Consider the following 25,000-nt stretch of genomic DNA (forward strand, 5'->3'; position numbering starts at 1 on the left):
GAAGTATTAGCTACCTCTTACATTCCCAACCATAAAAGGGGTCAAATTTTGCAGCAGGATGGTGCTCCATCCGCATACTTCTATTTCTACATCAAAGTTTCTCAAGGCGAAGAAGATCAAGGTGCTCAAGGACTGGCCAGCCCAGTCACCAGACATGAACATCATTGAGCATGTCTGGGGTAGAATGAAAGAGGAAGCATGGAAGGCAAAACCAAAGAATCTTGATGAACTCTGGGAGGCATGTAAGACGCTTTCTTTGCTATTCCTGATTACTTCATCAACAAATTGTATGAATCACTTGTCGAACCACATGGATGCAGTCCTTCAAGCTCATGGAAGTCATACAAGATATTAAATATGGATCTCACAGCACCACTACTTAATTCACTGACGTAATGCAACATATTTTTGTATTTGAAGTAAATTATTTGTTCAATTTTGTGTAGGTGACAAAACGTTTGTCTTGCCAAAATCTGACCTTTCTGTGTTCATTAAATGATCAATCTTCAGTGAAGAAAATTTATTTTAGTATATTGAGCATAATTTGGGAGGGTTTTAGCTTTCATATGAGACATTTCTAAAACCAATCGATTAATTTAAAGTCAGGTTATAAGCTTTTGTTTCTACAAAATGGATAAGCGACAAGACTTTTGTCAGGGACTGTACATGAGGCACTATAGGGTAAGATGCACCTGAAAAGTGTTGGCTTCTACCAAGGCAAGCATCAGACAAGTCCCCTGGATTCACACTAAAATGGAAAAAATAGATATATTTCAAAGTAAATAAGGAATTAGCCATCCAAAATTTCTTCTGTAAATGTGTGAAGCACGGGAAAAAACAATGCCTGTAGGTGGAGACAACACTGGAGAATGCCTTTTCAGGTTAAAATTCCCTGGGTAAATTTTTGGACTCAAGTTGATGAGGTCAAAACATTTTGTAAGACTCTTGTTTTGTTGTGGGTGTTATTGTAGTTGAATGCTATTTACTAATTACTTTTTTGATGGAGATGGAGATTCCCCGACTTTCTTGTCTTGAGATCTGTAATTGAATAAATGCAATAAAGACAGAAAAGTTACATAGCCCCTATGAAACCCCTTTAAGAGGGCAAATCTCACAATTAAAAAAAAAAAAAAAAAAAAAGTTTTACCTTGTTGTGTCTCGCCTAAATTATTAAAACCTAAAATGAGTGGTGTAGAAAATTTAATAGTAACATGTATGACATATGACAATGACATGTAAAGAAATGTGTTAATGTAGTAATATAGTAGTAAATATACCAGATGATAAATAATAAAGATTTAAAGCTCAAATATCAGATTCAGACAGCAGTTATGGCAGCCCCAGAGAAGTGAATTAATGTTTGTTTAGAATAGCCACTGTATGACAGAATATTAAGTACTCACCAGGTGCTTTTGCCTGGGGATTTGGGAAAATAATGTTGGTAGTTTGCATATATTTCCCCAAGTCTAAAACATACTGAATGACAAATGGATTAATAAAAAAAACGGTTGTCATAAAATCCCTTTGAAGTGAATAAAAGCATGGTGTAAATGACCCAAGGGACTTACAATCACAACAACTGCATATTTATCTGATTATGTTTCAAAGAGGAGTATTTTAGGCAGTAGGGGATCTTTGTGGATTATGACACTCATTATTGATGCTTTGTTTTTCTTTCTTTTGCAGAAAATAACTGAATATGAATGTACTTTCAAAAGCTCATCGGGAACTTGGAAGTGGATAATCATAAAAGCAGTGACATAAGTAGAAGCCATTACTGAATACTTTGTAAATTTTGTACATAAACAGGAACTACAATAAATTCAACATTCCCCTCATATCTCATGTCCTAATCTTTTGCTCAACTGTTTTGCAACTGTGAACTGTCATTACTGTAGCTTACTTTTATTTATTATTATTTCCCATAGCCACAAATATATACTAATCGTAAGCATTTGTAACGTGCAAAATTAAATTTAACCGGCCAACATCGTGAATTTGTTTTGGATAGAACAAGTAATAAAAGGCTCACCATTTGCCAGAATTCATGTCAATGTTTTAGCCAAGAAGATAACGAATTTTCTACTGATATCATATTGAGGGATATTGAAAATGCAATTTAAATAAAACTGTAATAGAAGACAAATAGTTGTGAATGGTATGAACATTTTATTGTATGGTTGGTTGTACAGTTTTGAGATCTCACACAAACTCTACTCTCTGCTAATTGACACAGATGTACATTAGTTTGGACCTAAAGGTTTTCACATATACGAACATTGTTTAGTTTTATCTGCTCCTTTCAGACGTCGACAGGACCCCAGTATTCCTCTGAGGTAAAAACATTATTGAACATACAGCCATACATACAACTCAAACATCGTCCATACTTTATTAAAACACAGCTACTCAGCTAAATCTCTTTAGCTAAGGTCTTAGAAGATCTGTTAAAAACTGTACAGAACTGTCATATACATAAAGGCAAACTCTTTGGTACACATATATACACTTTATTTTCACCTTTTTTCCTCATAGTGGGCTGTGTAACATAACGTCTCTATGTTCCTGAAGTGAGTATGAGAAAACCAGCCTCTCATGACCAAGAACTCTTATCACAATAAACTAATTACAGATGTGGAGCCCATGCTTTAACAATTTAAATTTAAAATGCACACCTTCCAAATAGATTTTATATTGAATGGCAAATTGAGAAGGTCTAAGAGTTGGAACAACAAATATTCCATTCAATTGCATTTAAAATTAGACAGTTTTAGCATGGACCTAGCTTAAACACAAGTCAACTGTGCTCTACCAATTTCCCAAACAATATTAATTAAATTTAAAATGCATCACAGTCTGTGTTTGTTATCTTAAGATCCGTATTGCTACTTGTCATACCACAAACTAACACTATCTAACATAAACTAACTGTTGGTTTTTCACAAAATAAGTATTGGTCATTAAAAAGACGATTTTGTGTTTGGATGGATATTCAGACACCTTTCATTAAATAAGTGCATTTTAAGTTGAAATCATATGAACTTGGACATAGCTTGACCACCAACCATCTGTTCTAATTTATTTGATCTAGATTCACCTTTTTCTGCAAAAATAAAGAGGACTGTCCCCTGTAATTCAGCACAGTCAGTCTCACTCTAAGCCCAGTGTGCAACATCCTAAACCTACTTACAAATACAAAATGGATGTCTTACAGATGTAGCATTAGATAAAATAATATTTTTTGAAAAAGAACACAGCACTGATGAATTGTACATTAAAGTCATATTGAGTCCTTTTCATGGGATACAGAGGCTACATTAGATCCTTGATTCGTTTAGTTTGTAGTGCAGGAGTGTAACGAAAACAAGGACAAGAGCAGGTGTCATTAGGCGGACAAGGGCAGTTTACCAGAGCACAGCAGTTGACCACAAAGAAATATAACCCACCACTTCCTGACGTCATCACGAAGGAAGAACAAGTACAAAGCAAACGGACACAGAGGCAATAGCTCAAGAACGTATCAAAATAACAACAAATAAAGAAATAAATATTCGTCTGATATGCCCATAAATGGAAAAGTGATCTGTTGCAGTCTCTGGAGAGAAGTAAGGGGAAAGAGGATTGGGAGGTGCAAAGGCTGGGTGTGTCCACTAGAGGGCGAGCCAGGGGTGGCGCAGGCACTCGGCTGCAGTGGCTCTCTTCTCAGGGATCAGCTCCAGCATGGGCAGCAGGAAGTCGGTGAAGCTCTCTGCCTCCTCGCGCGGCCACTCATATTTGTCCACCAACACCTCCAGCAAACCCCATGGCTTCAGTTTTGTGATGTGTTTCAAATCACCTGCAGGCAAGAAAAGCACATATGAGCGAGCGGCAAGAGGGACACAAAAACAGACCATGGATTTATTTGAGCTAAAATAAGATCTAGACCCAATGTCTTGTGTGGCATTTCATAATACTGCGACAGAGGGTTTATCACTTAAATGGTCAGACATAATGATTTCTACTAGTCACTACAACCTTTAAAACTAGTATAAGTACATGTGTCACTTCAATAATCCAATTAATCTAAACAACAGTATTTACAGCAATAACAATATAATAGGTTTCCATACATGTGCTTTAATGACAACACTGTGAATATATGCCTTCTGTATTAACGATGCACTATGTAACTTTTTGGTTGAGGAGTCATCACCTTCTTGTTTCTGCGCATATGCCACAGATATCTCCACAGATCTCACCTGTAGCTTGATCTAGTTTGGTCTCCATGAAGATAAAAATGTTTAATATCATACTGTCAAACATTCCAGACAAAGCAATAACATCTCCATGGAGAAAAGTATTTGACGTACCCTCCACCAGAAAAGTTACACAATGCACCTTCAAGGTAATATTTGATCATTAAGAAACTACACATTTAAGATATAAAGGTGGAAGCCATTATAAGCAGAAAATAAAATGTGCTGAACGTATAAATGCTTTGTGGTTGCCAACAAATATTAACTTGTAACATTGGGTTGTTACCTTTCTTGGTGAAAAAATCCTTGGAATATTTCCCAGTGAGTATGAGTTTGCGTGGGACAGCCCCCAGCAGCTCAATGATCAGTGCTATGTGGTCTGTACAGTGTGAGGGAGACAGAGACAGGTCAGACACAGTCTGATCCCCGGCCAGGCCCGCTCTGGGGGAGAGAGGAGGGCAGCACACGGGACAGCAGCACAGAGGGCGCTCTTTAATGAGGCACATTTTTAAGCCAGTGCCTTTAATTACAGTTCCCTGTTCCCGTTTCTCACTGCCATCCCGAGTCCCAGAGCGGACCACAGACCAAGGGCAGCATACCTCTCTTGTTGAAGTATTCCTGTGAGTATTTCCCACTCAGAGAATAGTGGCGAGGGATTTTACCCAGCAACTCTATCATGAGCGCAAGGTGGTCTGAAAATGAGGCACATCAGAGGAGAAAGGACAGGAGAGGGGGGACAGGGAAGGAGATGAGGGACAGCACAGAGGTATGAAATGAACAATGGATTAGGCATGACGGTAGCCTAGAGCAGTTTAAAGCACATGATGAGAATTACATTTAGACATTTAAAAAAAAAAAAAAGCATGACAGAATGTAATGAGCAACAAATAGTCAAAACTAGTGCTGTAGCATCTGAAGCCATAATCACTAACATTTGTCCAACAGACTGTGGCCATTCCCAAAACTGGTCAAATGATCAGAATGAAAATCAGTGCTGCATTCATCCAATTCTGTTATAATTAGAAAGCAGTAGATTATTTGGGGGGGGAAAGCTTTTTGCAAAATGTGAGTGATTAGTACAAAATCCAATTACAGACAGCCATGAAACAGTGGAAACGAGACATCAAGAAGTGAGCATATTTTAGTGATGTGATGGGAGGTAACACATGTTGGACATACATTCAGAAAAGATTTAGCAAAGCAAAGCATGAAGGAAAATGATCATAGGAGAAACAATTTTAAGGCAGGTAATTGACAGTTAAAGTGAGATTGAGAAGTGACGGCCCCACCTTCAGAAGAGTGATTTTAGTGGTTTAAGTGGAAATACACACAGGAATGCTGGTACTCAACATCATGATCATAGCTATAATTTACAGCTAAAACAATGATGGTAATGAGTACCACAATTTGAATGTTGCAAAATACATAAAACATAAAATACATAACATATTTAATAAAAAGTAGTAAACAGGTGCATCTCAAAAATTTGCATTAAGTGTACATGTTGTAAATATTGTGATATAATATAAAAACACTTTATGCAGAACATAAAATCATAATTAAATAAAAAGTCTGTTTTCTTTTATGAGCCTTATTTCAATTGTAGTAGTTTGGCACCATTTTCAAATAATTGAGATGCAACTCTAAAGGCAAAAATACATTTTCTCACAAGTCAAAGTCATACACAGTAGCAGTGACTGTTTGAGACTTATGCTAAATACTACTTTATTTATAGTTGTATATAGTAAGTTCATGAATAAATGTTAATGAATAGTTAGATGTATTCCCACAAATACCTTCATCCCGGGAGTAATCTTCCCCAGATCGTGGTTCAAACAGATAATCTCCAGTGGCAAGTTCAAAGGCCTGAGACAAGACACAGACAAATAAACAGCATAATCACTGGAGTTACTCTGTCTGCACAAGAGGACCACAATAAAACACTCTCGCTGCCACAGACTCTCTGGAGCTTTATATAACCATGTCAGCATTAGCAAAAGTCAATATTAGACAAAACAAAAAGCCAAACACTATTAAAACATGGTAGACTTACATTTGAAAATGAGTTGAAATAAAATAGTTTCAGTTTTTTTTTTTTGTTTTTTGTTTTTTTTGAGGGGTGCCTGGGAGGTTAACTTCAGGCAGCAGATGTTTAAAATGTAACAAAAGCCCATGAGTGACATTACCATTAAGATGGCAGGTGAATAACTTTTTATTTGAAAATCTTCTGTTGTTTGCTCACTACAAACAACTTGCTTCTATATTATAACTTCTATAGGCACTAATAAAATGTCTCACCATGCAGGCTGTGCTCCAAATATCGGCTGGTGTGCTATATCCAGCTCCGATAAGCACCTCTAACGACCGGTACTGCCGTGTTTGAATGTCCTCTGTAAAGTGCTTGTTCTGAAACAGAGACAAGAGTTACACTTTAGAACTGTAAAGAGGGAAATGGACTGTAGTAAATATATCATTCAGTCTGTTGAGACAAATGATAGTGATCGTGCATCTAGCTTTAAATCAGGAAACCCCAGAGGTCATTAGACAACTCACCACCCAGCAGGCATTTCCCAAGTCAGCAATCTTGACCCTGATCTTGTCCGCATTGAGTGGCTCAAGAGGGTTAACTAACAGGGATCCCGCTGACAGCTTGCCTAAAACAGAACCAAGAGGAAGTCTCAAGTCAGTGAGCACAAGGTAGGAAAGGCATGTAAAGTACACAGCAAATGCTGCAATCAAATTGACCATCATTATTCAATATGTAAAGCAATGCAGGTGATAAAGAACCACAAACATTTGGGTGAGCCTCTCAAATCAACAAGTGGACACCATCTGCTGCCTGCCCTGAGCAGGTCAAATAATCACCAAATGTCAATCTTAGTTAACATTTAATTCTTTTACATACATTTCCCAATTGGATCCCATGTACTTGCTTCTGCTGTGATACTGACCATCGTTGACACTCTCCTGGGTCCTGTACAGTCGACAGCCCTCTTCATTGCCATGGCCATTGCTCCGCTCCAGTTCTCCTTCCTCCAGCCCATCAGAGGGGTGCCTGTGAGCTTGTGTCTGTGACCCCTCTTCTCTTACAACCTCAGGGCTTTCACAGTCCAAGTCTAGCTCTTTCAGGTCGGGAAAGTCCAAACCGTTACAGAGCGGGGATATGCACTGTGCCTCATCCTCACTGCCACACTTCTCTGGCAGCTGTGCGTTCCCATTGTGCTGGTCTTCACTCCTCCAAAGGCTCTGCTCCACCTCCGCATGGCCATTACAGTTCACCTCCCGCTGCTCGACTGGTCCCGTGCTCAGTTGGTCTACGGTGACACTGCATTCTAAACAAATAACAAAAAAAAGATTAATTATAACAGCTTTTTTCAGAATTAGCCAAAAAGCTGTTTTCTAAACATACCACCCTCGTCTTCCTCTGCTCCTATTTCCTGAAAGGACAGCTGTCTTAAAGGGGCACACACTCTGCCTTTGGGAGACTGTGGGTCCTCATAGTCTTCGTCGTCCTCCTCCTGTGGTCCTGTGGCTTTCTCCATCTCCTCCAGGTCCATAATGCACTTCTCCAGCAGCTCGGCCTTCTTCTTCTGTTTCTTTTTCAACTTTTTTTTCTTGTTTTTTGACATTTTCACAGCCTATACATTTTAAAAACTGTCATGTAAAAAAAACATTTGCAAATATACAAATATAGAATGACAAATAAAATGTCTAATTTACCTGTTTTGGTGCAGGTGCTGTGCTTACTGCAAAAAACAAAATTAAGTAAATAATAGTAAATAGTAACAAATGAAAAACAGCATGCGAAAATGTGTGTGTTCATACTTGCTGAACCGGAGGGAGGAGGGGCCCCAGACCTCTGCCACTCGGTGGCCTCTGCAGCCAGTTTCCGCACGTAAGGCTCATCCACATTCATGAGAATATTTTCTGGCTTTATGTCCGTATGAATGATCTGGCACTTTGAGTGCAGGTAGTCTAAGCCTTGCAGAACCTAAAGAAAACGAAATTCAGTAAATGAAAATCTTCACAGAAGTCAACAGCTACACTTTTTTACTGTAAGAAATTAACACATTTCATTTCCTTCAGCAGCCTGCCCCTGTGCTGAGTTATGAAGTTTGTTCCCACACGTTGACCCCCCGGAGGACACCTGGCTCTTGTTAACTACTGCTGCCTCATGCTTCTCAGCTCAACAACACAAAAGGCGTGAAACTGGTGTCATCTTACCTGTCGGATGATACTCTTCACACAGGGCAGGGGCAGCCCTTGATAATTAGACTTTATTATCCACTTTAATAAATGATGTCCCAAAACCTCAAAGACCATGCAAACATCTGAGAATTACAACTGTTAAGGAAAAACAAATGAGTAGCAACCGGTACATTAATGGGCTTTTAAATACAACCAGGCAAATTTAATAAAGGAGGCAGATGAAAAGAGTGTTGTGGAGAGTCTTGTTACAGCTACATCTCTCCCTGAGGTATTTGTGGATCTTATGCAGCTAAAGCCTGAGACTCACTAAAACAGCCTGACACACATCACCTGTTATTTGTGCACATGCTTTTCTGCAGCAAATCCCACACTCAAGAAAAACAAAGTCTCCATGTATTATATTTATAAAATGTATTATTTCTTTACAATGAAAATAAAAATTAAGGCGAATATACAGACTAATAAAATTAATGAATATTACTTAATAAAAGGATACGAGTCCCATTAACACCAGAGATCTTGAAATCATCAAGCAACTGCACAACTTTGTCTCGGTTTGGATCATCAGGGTCCGAGTTTCTCACCTGAACAAACAGATAAGAAGTCTCTACAATTGGAATGCATTATTGATGATTCCAGTGGGACTAACAGTCACTTACAGATCTGAGTAGTTTGATCTCATCCACTGCCGTTTCCGTATATTGCTCAGCACTTTTTACTACCTTCATTGCCACAAACCTCTTCACCCTGTGAACACACAACCATCAGCACTGCACTGTCATATCTGAATCAGAGTGTGCAAGAATAAGTGCTGAAATCATGCTCTTACTGGATGTCCCAGGCCAGCCAGTGGAGAAGTGCCCCCAGCCCAATTTACGAATTACATGATATTTTCCATTGTAAAGGTCTCCTACTTTCACATGATGGTAGCCACCTAGAGGAGGAAAGTAATAGATTCAGCAGGAGGAACAGCTTGTAAAAAATGGCACTAACATCGCAGTTAACTATTCTATGTGATCTTTAAATCTAACTGGCTCTCTTCCCACTATTCAGTTAGATTAATTAAGAGTATTTCCGATGTGAAGACATTAAGAACAAGATTGACCTTTGCAGTAGTCGTTGGGGTCTTCCTGCTCCTCATCATCGGACCCCAGGATCTCTTCTGGCTCTTCAGGCTCCGGGGGCGACGCCTCGTGCTGCGGTGGCTGACGGGCTCTGGGATTGGCTGGCTGCCTGTTCAACAGAGACAATTTATTTTCAAAGCAATTCAAAAGTGACCTTTGAAGTCCACCTATATAAACACGCTTCTAGGAGACATTATCTGTTTCATTCCAGACATGGAAGCTCAGCTTTTAATAGAAACTCCACCCAGTGTTTTTTATATAAAAATTACTGAGAAAGCTGTGTATGATCTTTTGTTTGGAGGATCAATGTTGCTGTTGTTTAACCAGTTAGACTTGTTTAAATGTATCAATCTTGTTTTTTTTCTAAAAGGCTTCTTGTCTTATATTACCAAATGTACAATTTTAATAGTTATATAACAGGGAATGTCCTCAGTTAGTCAGGCGATTAAATAACAAAGAAAATATTAACAAAAAAAACAGTCCTCAGTCTTATGTTCAGAACAGACAAAACCACAAAGATGAGGGGCAAAAACATCACCTTAAAGTGCTACTTGTTGCCTCTTTCACTTCCAAACAAAGAGTGAGCCTGTGATTGTACAGCTCATACAATTTTCATCTAAATGCTAAACATTCACAATCAAAAGGGAGCTTATCATAATAGCATCATATTATTTAGAAAAGTTTCAACGCAAGAACAAAGTCAAGGCTTATAGTTCAGTCATAAACTGAATTAGCGCATACATTGTTCATGCCTGGGCACATTTGTTGATGATTAAAATGGAAACATTTTTGCTTGAGGAAGAAAAAAAACAGACGCCACTGCAATGGACACTTAACCAACATTTGGTAGGATGTGTTTTCTTAACAGACAGGTGTCACACAAGGGCTATTCTACACAGTGTAAAAAAAAAAAAAAACTACTTGATTAGGAAAGGCCCTTTAGCTGTCATCTACTGACCGGTGTTGATATGTAGGAGGTCACATTTACTGCTGACTTTACAGGCAGCAGTAAATGTCAAGAGGAAATTAGTAAATATTTTTCACCCAACCTGTTCAGTGTTCACAAATGAGTTTTAAATTGTAAACGGTCCAAATTATACAGGATTAATGCTGCAGTCAAAATGTGCAACGTTTGCCAGAAATAAATGCAGCCAAAAAGAAAAGAGATTAAAACTCCAAATCACCAGACACACTGCATCTAATTAGATTACAAATAAATTAATGGCTTAAGGCCCTCTCTTTATCTCTTCTAATTCTAATTATTCTTACACACACTTTGGTATACAAAATGAATTACTAAAACATAGTTACGCTTATACTATACTAAATAATATGTAACTATAAAATACATGGTCCACATAACACTTCATAATTGCAGCTCTTAGAAGATTTTTTCAAGCAACAGCAATGTTAAAATGGTAGAGAATATCTGAGCTTGGTGTGGTCAACAGATATATTAGATTTTATAATGACAATGGATACAAAACAAATTGACATTAAATACTAATAACTGAACCAGGGGTCAAGAATCTCAAGTGTAATAAAGCATTTTTCCACTCAAACACCATGCTTCACTGGGCTGATGTGGGCTTCTCCATTCTCTGCCTTTAAATATAGCGCAGCCTGTTATGTAACGCTCCGGAGGATGCCTCTGAAGACCTGATTAGTGGATTGTTTAGGTATAGACCCTAACAATAAGTATTGAGATAGATCCTGTCCATGTTGATAATGTCACGTTAAAGCACAGCATCCATAGGAAAATTACATACATTATGAAACTCTTAGATTTCTTAAGTCTAAGCACACAGCACACGTTTTACATTCTTGATTTACAACTCACATACAAGAAAAATGACCAGGCAAGAGTGTTAAATATAGTCCTATCTTAAGTCCTCATATGAACCCCATTTAAAAATAAAGATATTACTAAGTCAGACAAAATTAAAAGCATAGAATGATATAGAAGCAGGTAAAATATCAAACATCCAAACAACATATTAGAAAACATTTTGCATTCAGTAGTACATAAATATTTGATAAACAACTCACTTTTTAGTCGTCTTTTTTGCCTTTGCTCTCTTCTTCCTTGCCTGGAGTGCCAGAACTAAATACAAAAAAACATAACGTTAGTTTATTGTGTTTTAATACAGTTACGTTATAATGATATATAAAACATGATTATTTAAACCATTCTTCTTAATTTAAATGTCCAATGTTTATCATCCAACCATATCTGTCATCCACTTCCCAGCCAGGGTTAGCCTCTGCAACACCCCCGGGCTGCCACCTGAAGCCCGCAGCCGCGCACTGATAAACGGATCCAATGGCGTTTGAGGCTCCTTGGACATCGAAACCTCGGCCCGGATAGTGCCAGTCTAATAACGGCGTCGCTGTCTAGGAAGGGTGAAAATGGAAAGGACTAGAAAGCTAACTGCGGCTAGCTAATCCTGATATGTCCCATTGAAGCTAAGGCTAACGTCTGGAGCTAACGTAGATCCAGATCAACAGTGCGTGACAGTCCCTCAATTAAATACCTACGTACAGACACGCAACCCTGATACATTTTTCAAATAGTGATCTATTTTTAGGACCAGGTGAAGTGTTAAACCTACACGGATTGCACGATTTATCATTTTTGTATATCGTATTACCTTTTCTCTCCATGTTGGCAGGAATCGTAGCCTAGCCGTTAGCTACAGCAGCACCAGTGAGCGAATGTTTGACGCATGCGCAGAGGACAGTTTTGCTCAAGCGGTGTTGTCCAATGATGTTGTGAATGTGTGCAGGACAATCCACCTGCACACGCTGGGATCAAACCATTTTGGAAAAACAGAAAATAACACCAATATCTTGTAGATTCACATTCGCAATCTACACTGCAATTTTACAGTTTATGTGTACTTGAATGACAGTCTTTGTCTAAAAGTTCTGTACATCTTGTAAGAAAAAAGCATTGATGAAATTAGATAATGTAAAAGTCAAATTAGGCAAGTAAAAATGCGTATATTACAATTGTATCGGAATGGTGCATGCTTCTAATTTTAGACATTTGAAGCTGCAAAAGGATTTTTACTGTTATAAATTACTATAAGATTCAGGATAAGACTGAGTCAAAGTGCAATAGTTCAAAAAGAAAATGAAAAAAACATAAAAGAAACATACTCTTAAAAATACATCTTTATTTGTTACAGAGAAGAGCAAAATAAAGTAATCATTCTCCCAATTACCCATTCAACAGTAGTTTATAAATACCACTTCAACACAGTATAAATACATCCGATATCCTTCTTTTAAACATTTCCACTTAAACATTAAATCAGGTTGATTAAACACTTAAAATGACACGCAGTCTCAGCCTACATACCCTATAAATTATCTAAAATTAAAAGTGATTATAACATAACCACAATGTTTGACAATGCAAGAGCCAGCTATAATGCATCAAGTAGGCCATATTCTGCAGTTTTTTTTTTACAGCAAGCTGGCAATAACGATGCTGAAGTGGGACAGTGGGACTTAACTGTCCAAATATAGATCTGAATAACTTTACAAAAATATTTGTTAATTCTTTCCTGAAACAAATGTGATATAGTGATTCAGATCACAGCACTGTGTATGCTATTTTGGCATTAGTGAAAAGGGACTAGCATACTGACAACACAAAAGCTTATAACTTAAGATAAACTATTTCACAAAATACTTAAAGAAGCACAGCTATAGGTCCTGACATTTTTCAGCATCTTATTTATGACGGTCACAGTGATTATTTGAATTTAAAATATGATAAAATTAAGTAATCTAAAGGCCAGAAATATAAAACGGCACCAGTACCAGTTCAAACATTGGCATAGTGGTCTATAAATAAAGTGTTATGGAGATTCCTCACACTGGTACTGTTCCCTTTACAAGAGTTTAATCTAAAAGACAACACTTATTAATATGGCAGACGAATTTTGAGTTTCATTAAAAACTCAGGATTGTAGCACATTTTTGGATGCCATGGTCACTGCAGTTATTCCATGTCATCTTCACTAAAGAGAGGTGGCTCAAAACTTATGACCTCCTCATAAGTTAATCCTGCAGAAAAAAAAGACAAGGTTAGAAAACTTTTATCTGTACCACAATAGTACGAATTCTATAGCAGCAAGAGAATAATACCATAAATTATCAAAAAAATTTCGAAATAAATACAAGGTTCAAACAGACCTAAACAAAAATGTAAAAAATGTTTAAAGAGAGGGTATTTTATGTCTATGAGGTATGAACTACTAACATATACCATATTTAGATTATCATGTTACCTTTTATTGTTTCAAAGTGCCATCACATTACAGTCAGTGTGTGTTTCACTAATGAATCTACCGCACATTGCAACAGGGTTGTTAAGCTGTAATGGACAGTTTTGAATCATGCTGTTGTACATTTCAGGAGAATTGACAAATGTTATACCTAACTATAAGGAGGATTTGAATAGGGCCGGAAAAGATAGCTAGATTACTAAAATATGCAAGAATGACATCTAAAACCTCTTCAGGCATGTTTTTGATGAGGTATAATAATAATAATAATAATAATAATAATAATAATAATAATAATAATAATAATAATAATAATAATAATTATTATTATTATTATTATTATTATTATTATTATTATTATTATTATTATTATTATTACATGGTAGAAAACTTTTTTTTTTAAAACTTGATTTAGGATAATACCCCCTCTTTAACTAGGATAAATAGTACTGTACAAAAAGCTGTTAAATGCTTTCCCTGCATCACTATATAATAATAATAATAATAATAATAATAATAATAATATAATACTATAAATCGAGCTATAAATCAACTGACACAATACTACAAAGTTTAATGTAACTCACGTTTCCATTCCTCGATGTCCAGCTCACGGCTCTCAAAGCTCTGATCATAGGGGTCAGCCACTGGTTCATCATCTGGGTCATGGTACTGGCTGAAGTATGGGTGAGCCAAGGCTTCAGCTGCTGTTATCCGCTGGTCTGTATCCAAGACCAGCATTTTCTCCAGAAGGTCCACAGCTAACAAGATAAGAAAGCAGGGTGACATAGATAGACCACCATAGAACACCATAGTTTGAAAAGCAAGTTATCACTGGCATTAGTATGTCATAGGTATGGTGCACAAAAATACATGCATCAATCAAACACATCCATTACCTAGGGGGTTGGCACCGATGAAAACATCAGCAAAGTTCCTCTTGGGCATAATAGGCAAGGACATAACGTAATTTCTGGCCTGAAAAACAAAACGAAATGTCATAAAAGCAGGAGTAAAACAAAACAACTTGGCTGAAACTTTCACAAACCTGACCTTAACGTACAATTACATAGAGGAAATATACTTATGTATATGCAATGTATGTATATGTATTGATTCTACTGCAGCAAGAACAGAGCTTTTATGACCTTGATACAAAACACATACAGGTCTCTGTGGTCCGCTCCCTAATCATCACACAGTATGCAGCAATGGAGTTAGGCAAAGCTACCACAGTTCTGACAGGTTGCCAGGCAACAGAACTCAGAACAGTAACATGTTTCTAAAATTTTTCAAGACACAAAACAGAAAACAAAGGCAAATCATGAAGAAGTAATTTAAGAGGAACCAACAGAACAGTTTTACACACAGTTCTCATAAAATTTTAAATCGCGTACTAAATGCTCATAACAGATTTTAGGGATATCCACATAATTGCAGAAAATTCTAAAGTAATATCCATTAAATATATGACTATTACCGTCCATCATGGGCAAACCATGCATGTGCCCTTGCTCTAGCATATACATGTTTTATGCTTATCCAAAAATAAATGCAAACTCAGTTTGTTTCCACAACAGAGGATCAAGATATAGTAATGAGTGCACCTACATGTCAAGCATTATGCACTGTTGCATTTGTGTTACTTAAAGAATTGTTGTTTGATATTAGAATATTTACTGGTAAACACCTATTGAATACAATGGTACAATGTGCTTTTTAACTATAACACTGTACAACTGCTCAATATAAATGTCTTATTTTTGGCCCAGAAGGGGAGAAGTGGAGAAGTGAAGGCCTCATAGAAGACCCACCCCAGTCGTCTCACCTCGTGACTGGGCATCCTGTTTATTAGAGATGTCGGGGGTGTTCCTGTCAAACGCATGATCTGCTGTAGCTGGTTTATATCTATGAAGCTTGTGTCAAGGTGTGACAGAGCAAACAGTGTTAAAGGATGCTTTATAATGTGGAAGTAAGATAGTATACTTAACATTTTACAGCATGTACAATGAGGAAGGACATAAGCCAAGCAGATGCCACAAACATAACATCTACATCCACAAAACCAAACACCAAGCAACAGCATGCTGTCAACAAAGAAGCACACTGGACACTTAAGATCAAATGCACCAAAACAGAAGAACAAACTTTATGAACTCACAGACTCTGAAGAGATTTTCTTCAAGAGAGATGGCTCTGGAGTCCCCACCAGGAGCATGATTAACTTCAACTGGTCAATGTCTACCATCACACGGTAAAGGAAGACCAGACAAGTGTGGCATCACTAGTTTAATTTTATAATACAACTGAAGTGGGAAAGGGTCAGAGCTGATAAAGCAGAATACTCACAAGCAGAGCTTAGAGCTGATAACACAGCAGGCGAGAAGAGAACGTGTTTGAAGACGCTTAATTAAAAGTATACAGTACATGCAGATTGATTTTGATTGAACTGCATAAAAGACTGCTTCCCCCACAGTTGAAAGTGCAGAAATACTAAGCAAAAGACACAATGGTGAAAAGTAGCTGAAAAAGGAAATAGGCTAAACCAAAATAGCAATGGAGATGACTGTAGTTTAAATAGCAATGGAGATGAACTGTAGTTTAGAGACATCCAGAAAAGTAATTCTGTATCAGAGCAATCAGAGCAATAGTTACTCCCATTTTCATTCTACAAATGTGAAAAAGAAAACTCAAAATGTAGTCTGCAGCAGCAATAGGATGATGCCTGTTTTGTCATTGATCATGCAATGACGGTGAGTATTTGGCAGGGGATATTAAGGTTTTATTAGCTTCTGAACATATTTATCAATCTCTTTTTTATATATTTTCAGATTTTTTCACTTTTTTTATATTTATCAATCACTTTTTGGGGGGACAGAAACAGGGAGACTAATACACTGCAAAATGACTGTTCAAATACAGAAGCACTGAGAATTTATAATTTTTTTTTATAATCATGACTTTAAAATGAGCTTAGATCAGACCCAGCATTAAAGGACATAGAAGAGAAATAATAAATGAGAATACTGAAAAATGTATATTGTATTTAAATGGTGTAATAATTATTCATGAAATGCCAGTACAAAATCAGTACTTTCCACGCTATGCAAAGGATACGGTCAGTGCCGGGAAACAATGTCCTTCCAGTGAGAAGCTCTGCCATTATACACCCCACAGACCAGATGTCCACTAGAACACACAGACAAACGTTTAGAACAAAGCTGAGATGTGCCACTTACATGGAGCCCTTTATCTAGTACCTGTCATGTTGTAATGCATCCAGTTAAGCATGATCTCTGGGGCTCTATACCAGCGGGTGGCTACGTATCCAGTCATCTCATCATCAGTCTGACGAGCCAAACCAAAGTCCAAAATCTGTCATGTAAATAAAGTGGAAACACAAATGTTTTAAAATGTGTTCCAACAAAAATAAGGACTGATACGCATTACACTCACTTTGAGTTCACAGTCTTCATTCACAGCCAAGTTGCTTGGTTTCAGATCCTAGAAAATAAAATGTTCAATATTCGCATAACCTGCATTATATTATTATAAAGTTGTGATTTGCTAATAATATAGAACACAAATTCTTCATACTCCTAATGCTAAAATGAGAAATCATGAGCAAAGAGTAAATATTAGTTCTGTTCAATTTAGATATAACAAAAACACCAATACTGTATGGATGATTTTCTCCTTATTTCTTGAGATACATTGAGTATATTTTGTTTTGGGCATTACTGTACAGCCACTTGATAAGCAAAACATTCTGGTTTCATATGGTTAGATGGTACATCATGTGAAACTATGTTTGGAAACTATGGGCTGTGTTCACAACTTTGGTTCCTGTTTGCTTGCTGCTGTCATGTAACAACAATCACTTTCACAGTCAAGGCCGAAGTGTACAGAGGGAGCTGTACAATAACAAAACAGGTCACTTACTCTGTGAATAATGTCAGCTGAATGAATATACTGAAAAGAGGGACACAGAGAGATCAGGTAACATCATCATCAGAGCAAAAAACACTTACACTGTAACTAGGAGACAATTTGGGTAACACATTTTGTTCATTTTAACTCACCTTTAGCCCTCTAAGAATTTGATATATGAGGAACTGTACATGGTCATCTGTCAGTTTCTGGCATTTCACTATGTTGTTCAAATCAGCCCCCATTAGATGAGTGACAAGATATCTGTCAAACAAAGGATACAAATTATTCTAAAAACCCAGCCAACACACTAACTTTTTCACAATCCAAATTGATATTTTCTATTTGCAATATTGTGTGGCCCTGTGTAGCTGACCGTTTCCACTACTCTTGCATTTTCTGTTATTTGAAATCAATTTCCCACATGGTCCGTGTGAGCTTAAAAACTGGTTTAGCTGCACTGTCTTTTCACTTTCCTCTTGAGAATTTTAAAAGGCCTGAACCTTCACAAATGCCATGCCATTTAGCTCCAACCCTACCAAAATGAGCTTTAACTGGCAACTTTGGTGAATAATATTTCTTAAAACACACACAAATATAGCTTCTGCAAGGTGGCAAGAGCTGGAAGCTCCAGTGGCACTTTCACAGCCAAAACACACAACGCCGTGAGCGGTCTCATCACTGTGAGGCACGCTCAACCAATTCCTGTTTCAAGAATGCTCTCCTATTCTCACTGAGCACAGAGAAAGTGAGACAGACAGAGAGAGAGAGAGAGACAGAGAGGGAGGGAGAGAGAGAGTGGGAGAGTTAAAATAGCAGCTGGTTGTGCTTGAACTTGTTCTCTGCAGTGCACAGCAAAGCAAACGCTCTCCGAAGTTCACTGCCTTGGAAAAAAGGATATAAATAGTGACTTGAGCTTTCCCGTCTCTGATAGGAACAGGAGCCAGGTTTTGACCCTAAAGAAGCTCAGTAATGTTATTGTGAGCCAGGCTGTAGTTGTAGAGATAAACAACCATGGGAAAGACTGTGACATTGGAAACTGAACATGGCAGCTTATGGCATTACCACATCCATAAACATAATGCAGAGTCACTCAAAACAAATTATCTTGGCACAAAACCAAGAACATGTCACTTTGACAATGAAAGAAAGGAAAGTCTTCCTCCTAAAACAAGCATCAACAACTGTGCTGAATGCAAAGCTGTGACGAGTGTCCCTCCCAAATAGGCATGCAGTGTTAGTGTGATATGAAAGATTTGCATAGAATGAAAACCAAAAACAAAGTAGCTCTCAATATATATATATATATATATATATATATATATATATATATATATATATATATATATATATATATATACGTATATTTTCATTTTTTTATATTTAATACTATATTTTAACAATAAATAAATCAATAAACCAAAAAATATCAACATCTAATTGTTTAATTTGTGGATTCTTTATCAGTTTATTTCAAACCATGAAGAGGGTACAATCTCATGTCTCATTTTGGACATTTAACTAACCATTACAAGATAGGACAAGATAGGATAGGTCTGATCTCTCATAGCACTTGGTTACTTATACTGCACCCTAGAGTAAAATGAAAGCCTAATGTAAATCAGGTGCAACACAACTTTGATTCACATTCTAACAATGACCAATATAAAAACAACAACAACAACAGAGCTTAGAAGTTCGAATTGGAAAGTAGGAGGAAGGAAGCACAAGCGTGTCACAGTTGCAGTTAGAGGTGAAATGCTCTAGAGTCTAACATCTGAGAAATGTTCCAGTGTGTGGCGGCCCCCGGGTGTTTTCCAGCTCAGCCAGACACAAGTTACAGACTGACACAAGCACATTATGTACAGTACAGAAACATAACAGAGCAGAAGAAAACTACTTACACATCCTTAAACTCCTTTAGACTTGTTGCTGGGGAGAAAACGTCTAATAGGCCAATTACCTGAAAGAAGGCAAACACAATAACAGCAACTAAAGTGTTAAATGATGCAAGGGAAAAAGGGAAAAAGCAAGTACTGCATGATTAACTGCAAATAAGTTTAAATTGATGCAAAATAACTACATATTTTGTTGTTTGTAGAACCCATTTATCTTACTTTAAAAAAACTGCATACTGGGTTTGTCTCACAAATACATGTGATTCTTGCATTAGTTTACTTCTTGTGCTTTTTGTATTTACTTCTTGTATTAGTTTTACTTCACTTACAACACTTCTATGAATAAGTATATATGCACTCTGAACAGAATCCTGATTATCAAACCATTTGTAAATCTTTTTGCAATTCTCATCCATAAAAACAAAAAAACAAAAAAACAAATCTTCTGCTCTAAAGGAAACTCACATTTTCGTGTTTCATGTGCTTGAGCAGCCGCAGCTCTCGGTATGTCCTCTTTGCGTGAATGATAGACTGAAATGGACGGGAGAGTTTCTTCACAGCAACTTTCAAACCAGTTTTCACATCAAATGCAGAACTGTGGGAGAAGAGGAGATAAATCAAAGAATTGAAGTGTGTCACCCTTGTAAAAAAAAAAAAAAAAAAAAGTGTGATAATTCAAGAGTAACAAGCACATTATGATAGTAAGAAGTAAACTCTTAGTGAGGCAAAGTGTGCAAAGTGTGTCAGGAGCTGAGTAGGAGAGGAGTTGGCATTTGACACAATTTTGACAAAAGGAGGGCTGCTGAAGGCAAAGGAAAGGGCAACATCAGCACAAAATCTCCTCTCTCAGCAATCACAGCAGCCAGCCTCTCTGCTGCTGCACTCAAGACTGATCCTTCTCCATGTCATCACATTGAAATAAAAAAGACATCACCTGCCACTTCCTCTGTTACAATGCTATTGCTAGAACTGTGAAATTAATCAAACTTTAATTGATCCAAGACCTAATCATATGAAATAGTCAATGATCAGCTTGAAGGAAAAAATGCTAGTTTCTGGTGTTGAATGTCATTTATGTCTTATTTTTGAAAATGAACATAACATGAAAAACCATTATGTTGTTTTTAATATGAAAAACTAAATTGGCCATCTTAAGGGATTCATATTGGTGTCTGATCCAGGTTTTATACAGACACAAACCAATAACCTTATTTTTTTAAATATTAAATAAATAAAGTAAAATTTTTATGTTGACTGAGCAAATGGCCATGTTCAGTTGGCTTCAATAAAGGCTACTGCAGTTTAATCATGAATCTAATTAGAGATGTATGGATTAATTATAAAATGCAGCAGGGTAAACAGTTATAAAAGGGCCGTTTAGGAAAAACAATCCTGTCTGATCAGAGGGCGGACAGTAATCTGACCAGAGACAGATTATAGAGTTGCCCAGCAACAGCACAGCTGTCCTTTTCCATTTGCAAAACAAACATCTGCCCACTGGACCACGCTAGACCCAACACTAGTGTCCTAGATAGCACATGTACACAAACTACTGTTTAATCAATAGACAAGAAGACCCATCCTTGTCTTAACCTGATGGCACCTGTTGACCAAGGGTCCTCTTATCAAACACTGGTAAAGTGAGATCAGTTGTCCAAAACAAATGTAAATGATACGCACTACCATAGCCATACCAAAGCAGTAACTTCCAGCTAGTAACTGCTGCAAAACATTGGTCTGCTGGGTTTGTTTATTTGGGTAATGGCAAAACAGCATACTTTCTGAATTGGACAAACGTGTTTTGAGGAAGCAAATCTCACTGATTTGAAATGTACTTCTGAGTCAGACTGTGAGCGGCGAGGGGAAAAAAATATTTAAACTTTTCAGTCGCTGTACTCTCGTGTGAATAGTATAATTAACTGTAAATATGATTTTTATAAATTTGATCTGTTAAAACTTGAAAAGATAGAAGGTCTCTCAACACGTTACATAATTTATTTATTTCCATAAACACTGAAAGAAGAGAGGTTATACATAAAAGCCCTATAACTTAGGGAAAATAAGCAAACAAACTACGGAGAAAGATTTAAGACAAGCGCCTGGTAACAGCACCACCCTTGGTAACTTCTTGCAGAAGCTAATCTAACTTTAGCTAATGGTGCACGGGCCTGGTCTGAATGAATGGGGTTACGTTAGGTGACTAGGCGCCACAAAGTGATAAAAACACGTACCAAACGGATCCATATGCACCCGATCCCACTGGTAAGAGGTTCTGATACCGCTCTGGCACTTCCCAAATAGTTTTGTTGACGTCCTGCCGATAAAACTTGGGCCTTTCGTTCTGCGACATTTCTGCAAAACTGCCCACAGAGCCGTGAGGGAACTCCGAGGTGGAAACTTCGAGCGGTGCAGCCCGAGGTAAAGTTTGCAAAGTCCAAAAACAAAAACAGTGATGAACTATTCTCTCCTCGTTACTAAAACTTACACGCAACAAACTAAAATACAATGATGCGTGAGTGTTTTAGAAAATCTCCTTCATATATCCAGGTTTTTAAAGCTTTTCGCTTCTTGACTTGCCACACTCAGCAGACTTGCCACAGGCAGCTCCCGAGATTTCACTAACTGCTTACAACATGTCGCAAAATCTCGCGAGAAAACATAATTCCTTTAGTCATTAATGTACTGATATGATTATGAATTTCTAACTCGAGTCAGTTATTAAATTGATATATCCCATTTACAACACGCATAGCCAAATATATGAATTTAATAAAAGTAAAAAAAACTATATATATTCAGAAAGTCCTCCACATATTTTCAGTCAATAAAGAGGCACACAAGCAGAGGTTTGGCAACATTCTGAAGGATTTAATAATGAGATATTTGACAGAAATTTAAGTTAAAAAGTTATACAGCATTACAGTGTTACATGTTGTATAACTTAACAGTCAATGGTTACAGTCCACACAAAAAAACGTAACATCTCTTTTTAGTTTTAAAAGTCACATTCTAGAGTATCCTATTTTCTCTGTAACACTAGGCATATATAATCTTAATACCATTATCATTTATTAATAAATAAAATGCAAACATGACCTTTTATTAGCACATTTACCAAGTAAGTCCAAGTGGGTCTGATTGGTCTCAGTTTGTCATGACTCATACATAAACTAGTGCAACTGGTGTTGGCAATCTCGTTAACTAACAACAAAATGCATTCAAGATGTACAATGATATTGCGGACCCTTGTGTCCACCACAATGTAACATGTTTTCCATATAAAACCCTCTAGTTAGTCGTCATCGGAGTCCTCCTCTTGTTGCAAAAGCGAAGAAGATTTCAGTGGAACTGAGTCAAACCCATCCACAGTCCTCTGAAAAGTACAATAATACCATAGTTAATATTTTCTGTCATCTATTTTATTATAGTCTTCAAATGTAGACCTACCTCAGATCTGAAGGACTTGATTTTGGTGAAGAGGGATTTCTTGGTGAGGTCAATGTAGTCATCCTCTGCATCCTCTCCCTCCATAATGGCACAGCTGTCCGCAGCGGGCAGTTCACACTCTTTGTCTCCAGAGCTCATCATCAGTTTGGAGTATTTGTATTCAAGCCTAAATAGATACACACATTTGTTTGTTTTAGTATATTTGTTTTGGTCTTATCATGTAACAGACCAAAGTCACATCACATGATCATTTAGAACTCTACTCAGTTTACAGTAGATAATATTTTATATTCCTGTTTTTGTTAAAGGTGCACTATGTAACTTTGGGATGAGGTGTTCACAACTAGCTTTTCTCCATGGATATATAGTTTGCTTGGTATGTTTCATGGTACAACATTTAACTTATCTACATGTATTCCATTTTTTTCATTATGCAAAAATAGCTTGCATTCCAACAGGGAGTCATCTCTCCAAAGATCTGGCCTGTAACTTGGCATGCTTGTCCCCATGAAGATGTATAAATTTAATGATATGCTGTGGAACATTCAGGGCAAGGCACTAACATCTTCACTGAGAAAAGCAGGTGGTGCCACCAAGTCAAGTTTCAGGTTGGATCAAAAAAAAAAAATCTGACAAAAAAAATCTCACTTGCGAGTCCTTTTCCAGAAATAGCAGCTGATGCAGATAAGAAGAAGAGCAGATAATGTTCCTGTTGTGACACCAAACTTCAGCCAAAAGTCCAGACTGACACAGGCAGAGATCAGCTGCTCTGGGAGAGCTTCACCACCAATGCACTGAAGAGGCTGCTGCCATACGAATGTGGTTTTCTGAAACATACAAATATATCCTCAATAAACACAAACAAATAATGATAAATAATTCAACTGTGAAAATGTGGATGTTCTGTTATCACCTGTATTCCTTGTACACAAGCGCTGACTATCTCTCTATAGTGGTTCTTGGTGCAGAGTGGGCATGCGTTCTGACTTTCCCATAGGAAGTGGAAGGTACACCCATCACATGTGCCCTCAGAACAGTTACTGCACAATAAAAACAAAACATAGTTTATATATAATATAACTTTCAGTCAAATAAATTTTGGCTCCGTGATAGTGAGAAAAAGACAACTATCATTTTGTATGCTGGGCTAGAAGTTAAAACATTTAAGTTCATTTGCTCCACAATGCTTACAATTGCATATATATAGATGAATCAATATACAACGAATAACAAAACATTTATACTATTAACTACTAATACATTTCTTCAGTAGGATTAAGTTTTAACAAAATATGAATACACATTTCAATGAATCTTTATTTTGAATGTGGTATTTTTTTTTTCCATAATCAAGCAGTCTTATTTTGTTTTTTATTTCTTTGTAGTGCAGCTGTAACTGTAGCTATGTAACCAATAGAAGTCCCTTCTGTAAGTAAATTAGTTATTATTTCCATTAACAACTATTTGACCGGCTTTAAAGCCAGTCCTGTTACCTTGGTGTGGTGATCTGGTCTTTGGCGCTCACTGCGGGGTTACATCTCATCCGGACTGTGGCAGCTCTGCCCTGTTTACACGCCTGGGTTTTGTCTGTGGACCTGGAGAAAACAACATGCACACTAGGTAAAAAAATATATATAGTTTGGGAATCTAAAGACGCATAAACAGAAGGTGCTACTTACCTGTAGTAGAAGATGACATCTGGCAGTGTGGATGTAGAGGGGAATAACCCAGCTGGAGATGAGATGTCATTCAGTGAAGTCTCTATGGTGACACCTGAAGTATCATAACAAAATGTTGTGAACTCAGCCATCTATTACAAGTGTTGTGTCCCATTATTAACTGGTCCCCGAAGGGCAGAC

At 37.2% G+C, this 25,000-nt stretch overlaps 3 protein-coding genes across 4 annotated transcripts; all 3 read right to left on the reverse strand.

Moving 5' to 3' along the window:
- Positions 1 to 2,149: 2,149 nt before the first annotated feature.
- On the reverse strand, positions 2,150 to 12,341 carry LOC110164671 (SRSF protein kinase 1-like). The gene is given in 17 exon segments (XM_055158815.1): positions 2,150 to 3,835; positions 4,835 to 4,927; positions 6,032 to 6,101; positions 6,534 to 6,641; positions 6,789 to 6,889; positions 7,187 to 7,567; positions 7,645 to 7,873; positions 7,956 to 7,981; positions 8,061 to 8,226; positions 8,460 to 8,566; positions 8,941 to 9,028; positions 9,104 to 9,191; positions 9,274 to 9,295; positions 9,298 to 9,378; positions 9,550 to 9,677; positions 11,618 to 11,672; positions 12,220 to 12,341. Coding segments are annotated over 17 exon segments (1,941 nt in total). The 5' UTR covers positions 12,233 to 12,341; the 3' UTR covers positions 2,150 to 3,650.
- Positions 12,342 to 12,727: 386 nt separating this feature from the next.
- Positions 12,728 to 22,315, reverse strand: LOC110164828 (mitogen-activated protein kinase 14A). Of its 2 annotated transcripts, none has more exons than XM_020929956.2 (12): positions 21,926 to 22,315; positions 20,160 to 20,289; positions 19,701 to 19,759; positions 17,949 to 18,060; positions 17,809 to 17,838; positions 17,323 to 17,370; positions 17,127 to 17,241; positions 16,984 to 17,055; positions 15,695 to 15,774; positions 14,766 to 14,844; positions 14,454 to 14,627; positions 12,728 to 13,645 (listed from the first exon to the last, which is right to left on the reverse strand). In XM_020929956.2, exons 1-12 carry the CDS (start codon positions 22,042 to 22,044, stop codon positions 13,581 to 13,583), a joined length of 1,083 nt encoding a protein of 360 aa, XP_020785615.1. In that variant the 5' UTR covers positions 22,045 to 22,315; the 3' UTR covers positions 12,728 to 13,580. The 2 variants fall into 2 exon arrangements, with proteins under 2 accessions (XP_020785615.1, XP_020785614.1); XM_020929955.2 differs by lacking the exon at positions 15,695 to 15,774 and adding an exon at positions 16,028 to 16,107.
- Positions 22,316 to 22,551: 236 nt separating this feature from the next.
- On the reverse strand, positions 22,552 to 24,951 carry LOC129410504 (endosome/lysosome-associated apoptosis and autophagy regulator 1-like). Its single transcript, XM_055158814.1, has 6 exons — positions 24,821 to 24,951; positions 24,635 to 24,736; positions 24,055 to 24,181; positions 23,790 to 23,968; positions 23,142 to 23,307; positions 22,552 to 23,067 (listed from the first exon to the last, which is right to left on the reverse strand). Exons 1-6 carry the CDS (start codon positions 24,949 to 24,951, stop codon positions 22,987 to 22,989), a joined length of 786 nt encoding a protein of 261 aa, XP_055014789.1. The 3' UTR covers positions 22,552 to 22,986.
- Between the last annotated feature and the right edge of the window lie 49 nt (positions 24,952 to 25,000).

Source organism: Boleophthalmus pectinirostris, unplaced genomic scaffold, assembly GCF_026225935.1.
Source record: "Boleophthalmus pectinirostris isolate CB_2022bp ecotype Guang Dong unplaced genomic scaffold, ASM2622593v1 HiC_scaffold_225, whole genome shotgun sequence".
Lineage (NCBI taxonomy): Eukaryota > Metazoa > Chordata > Actinopteri > Gobiiformes > Gobiidae > Boleophthalmus > Boleophthalmus pectinirostris.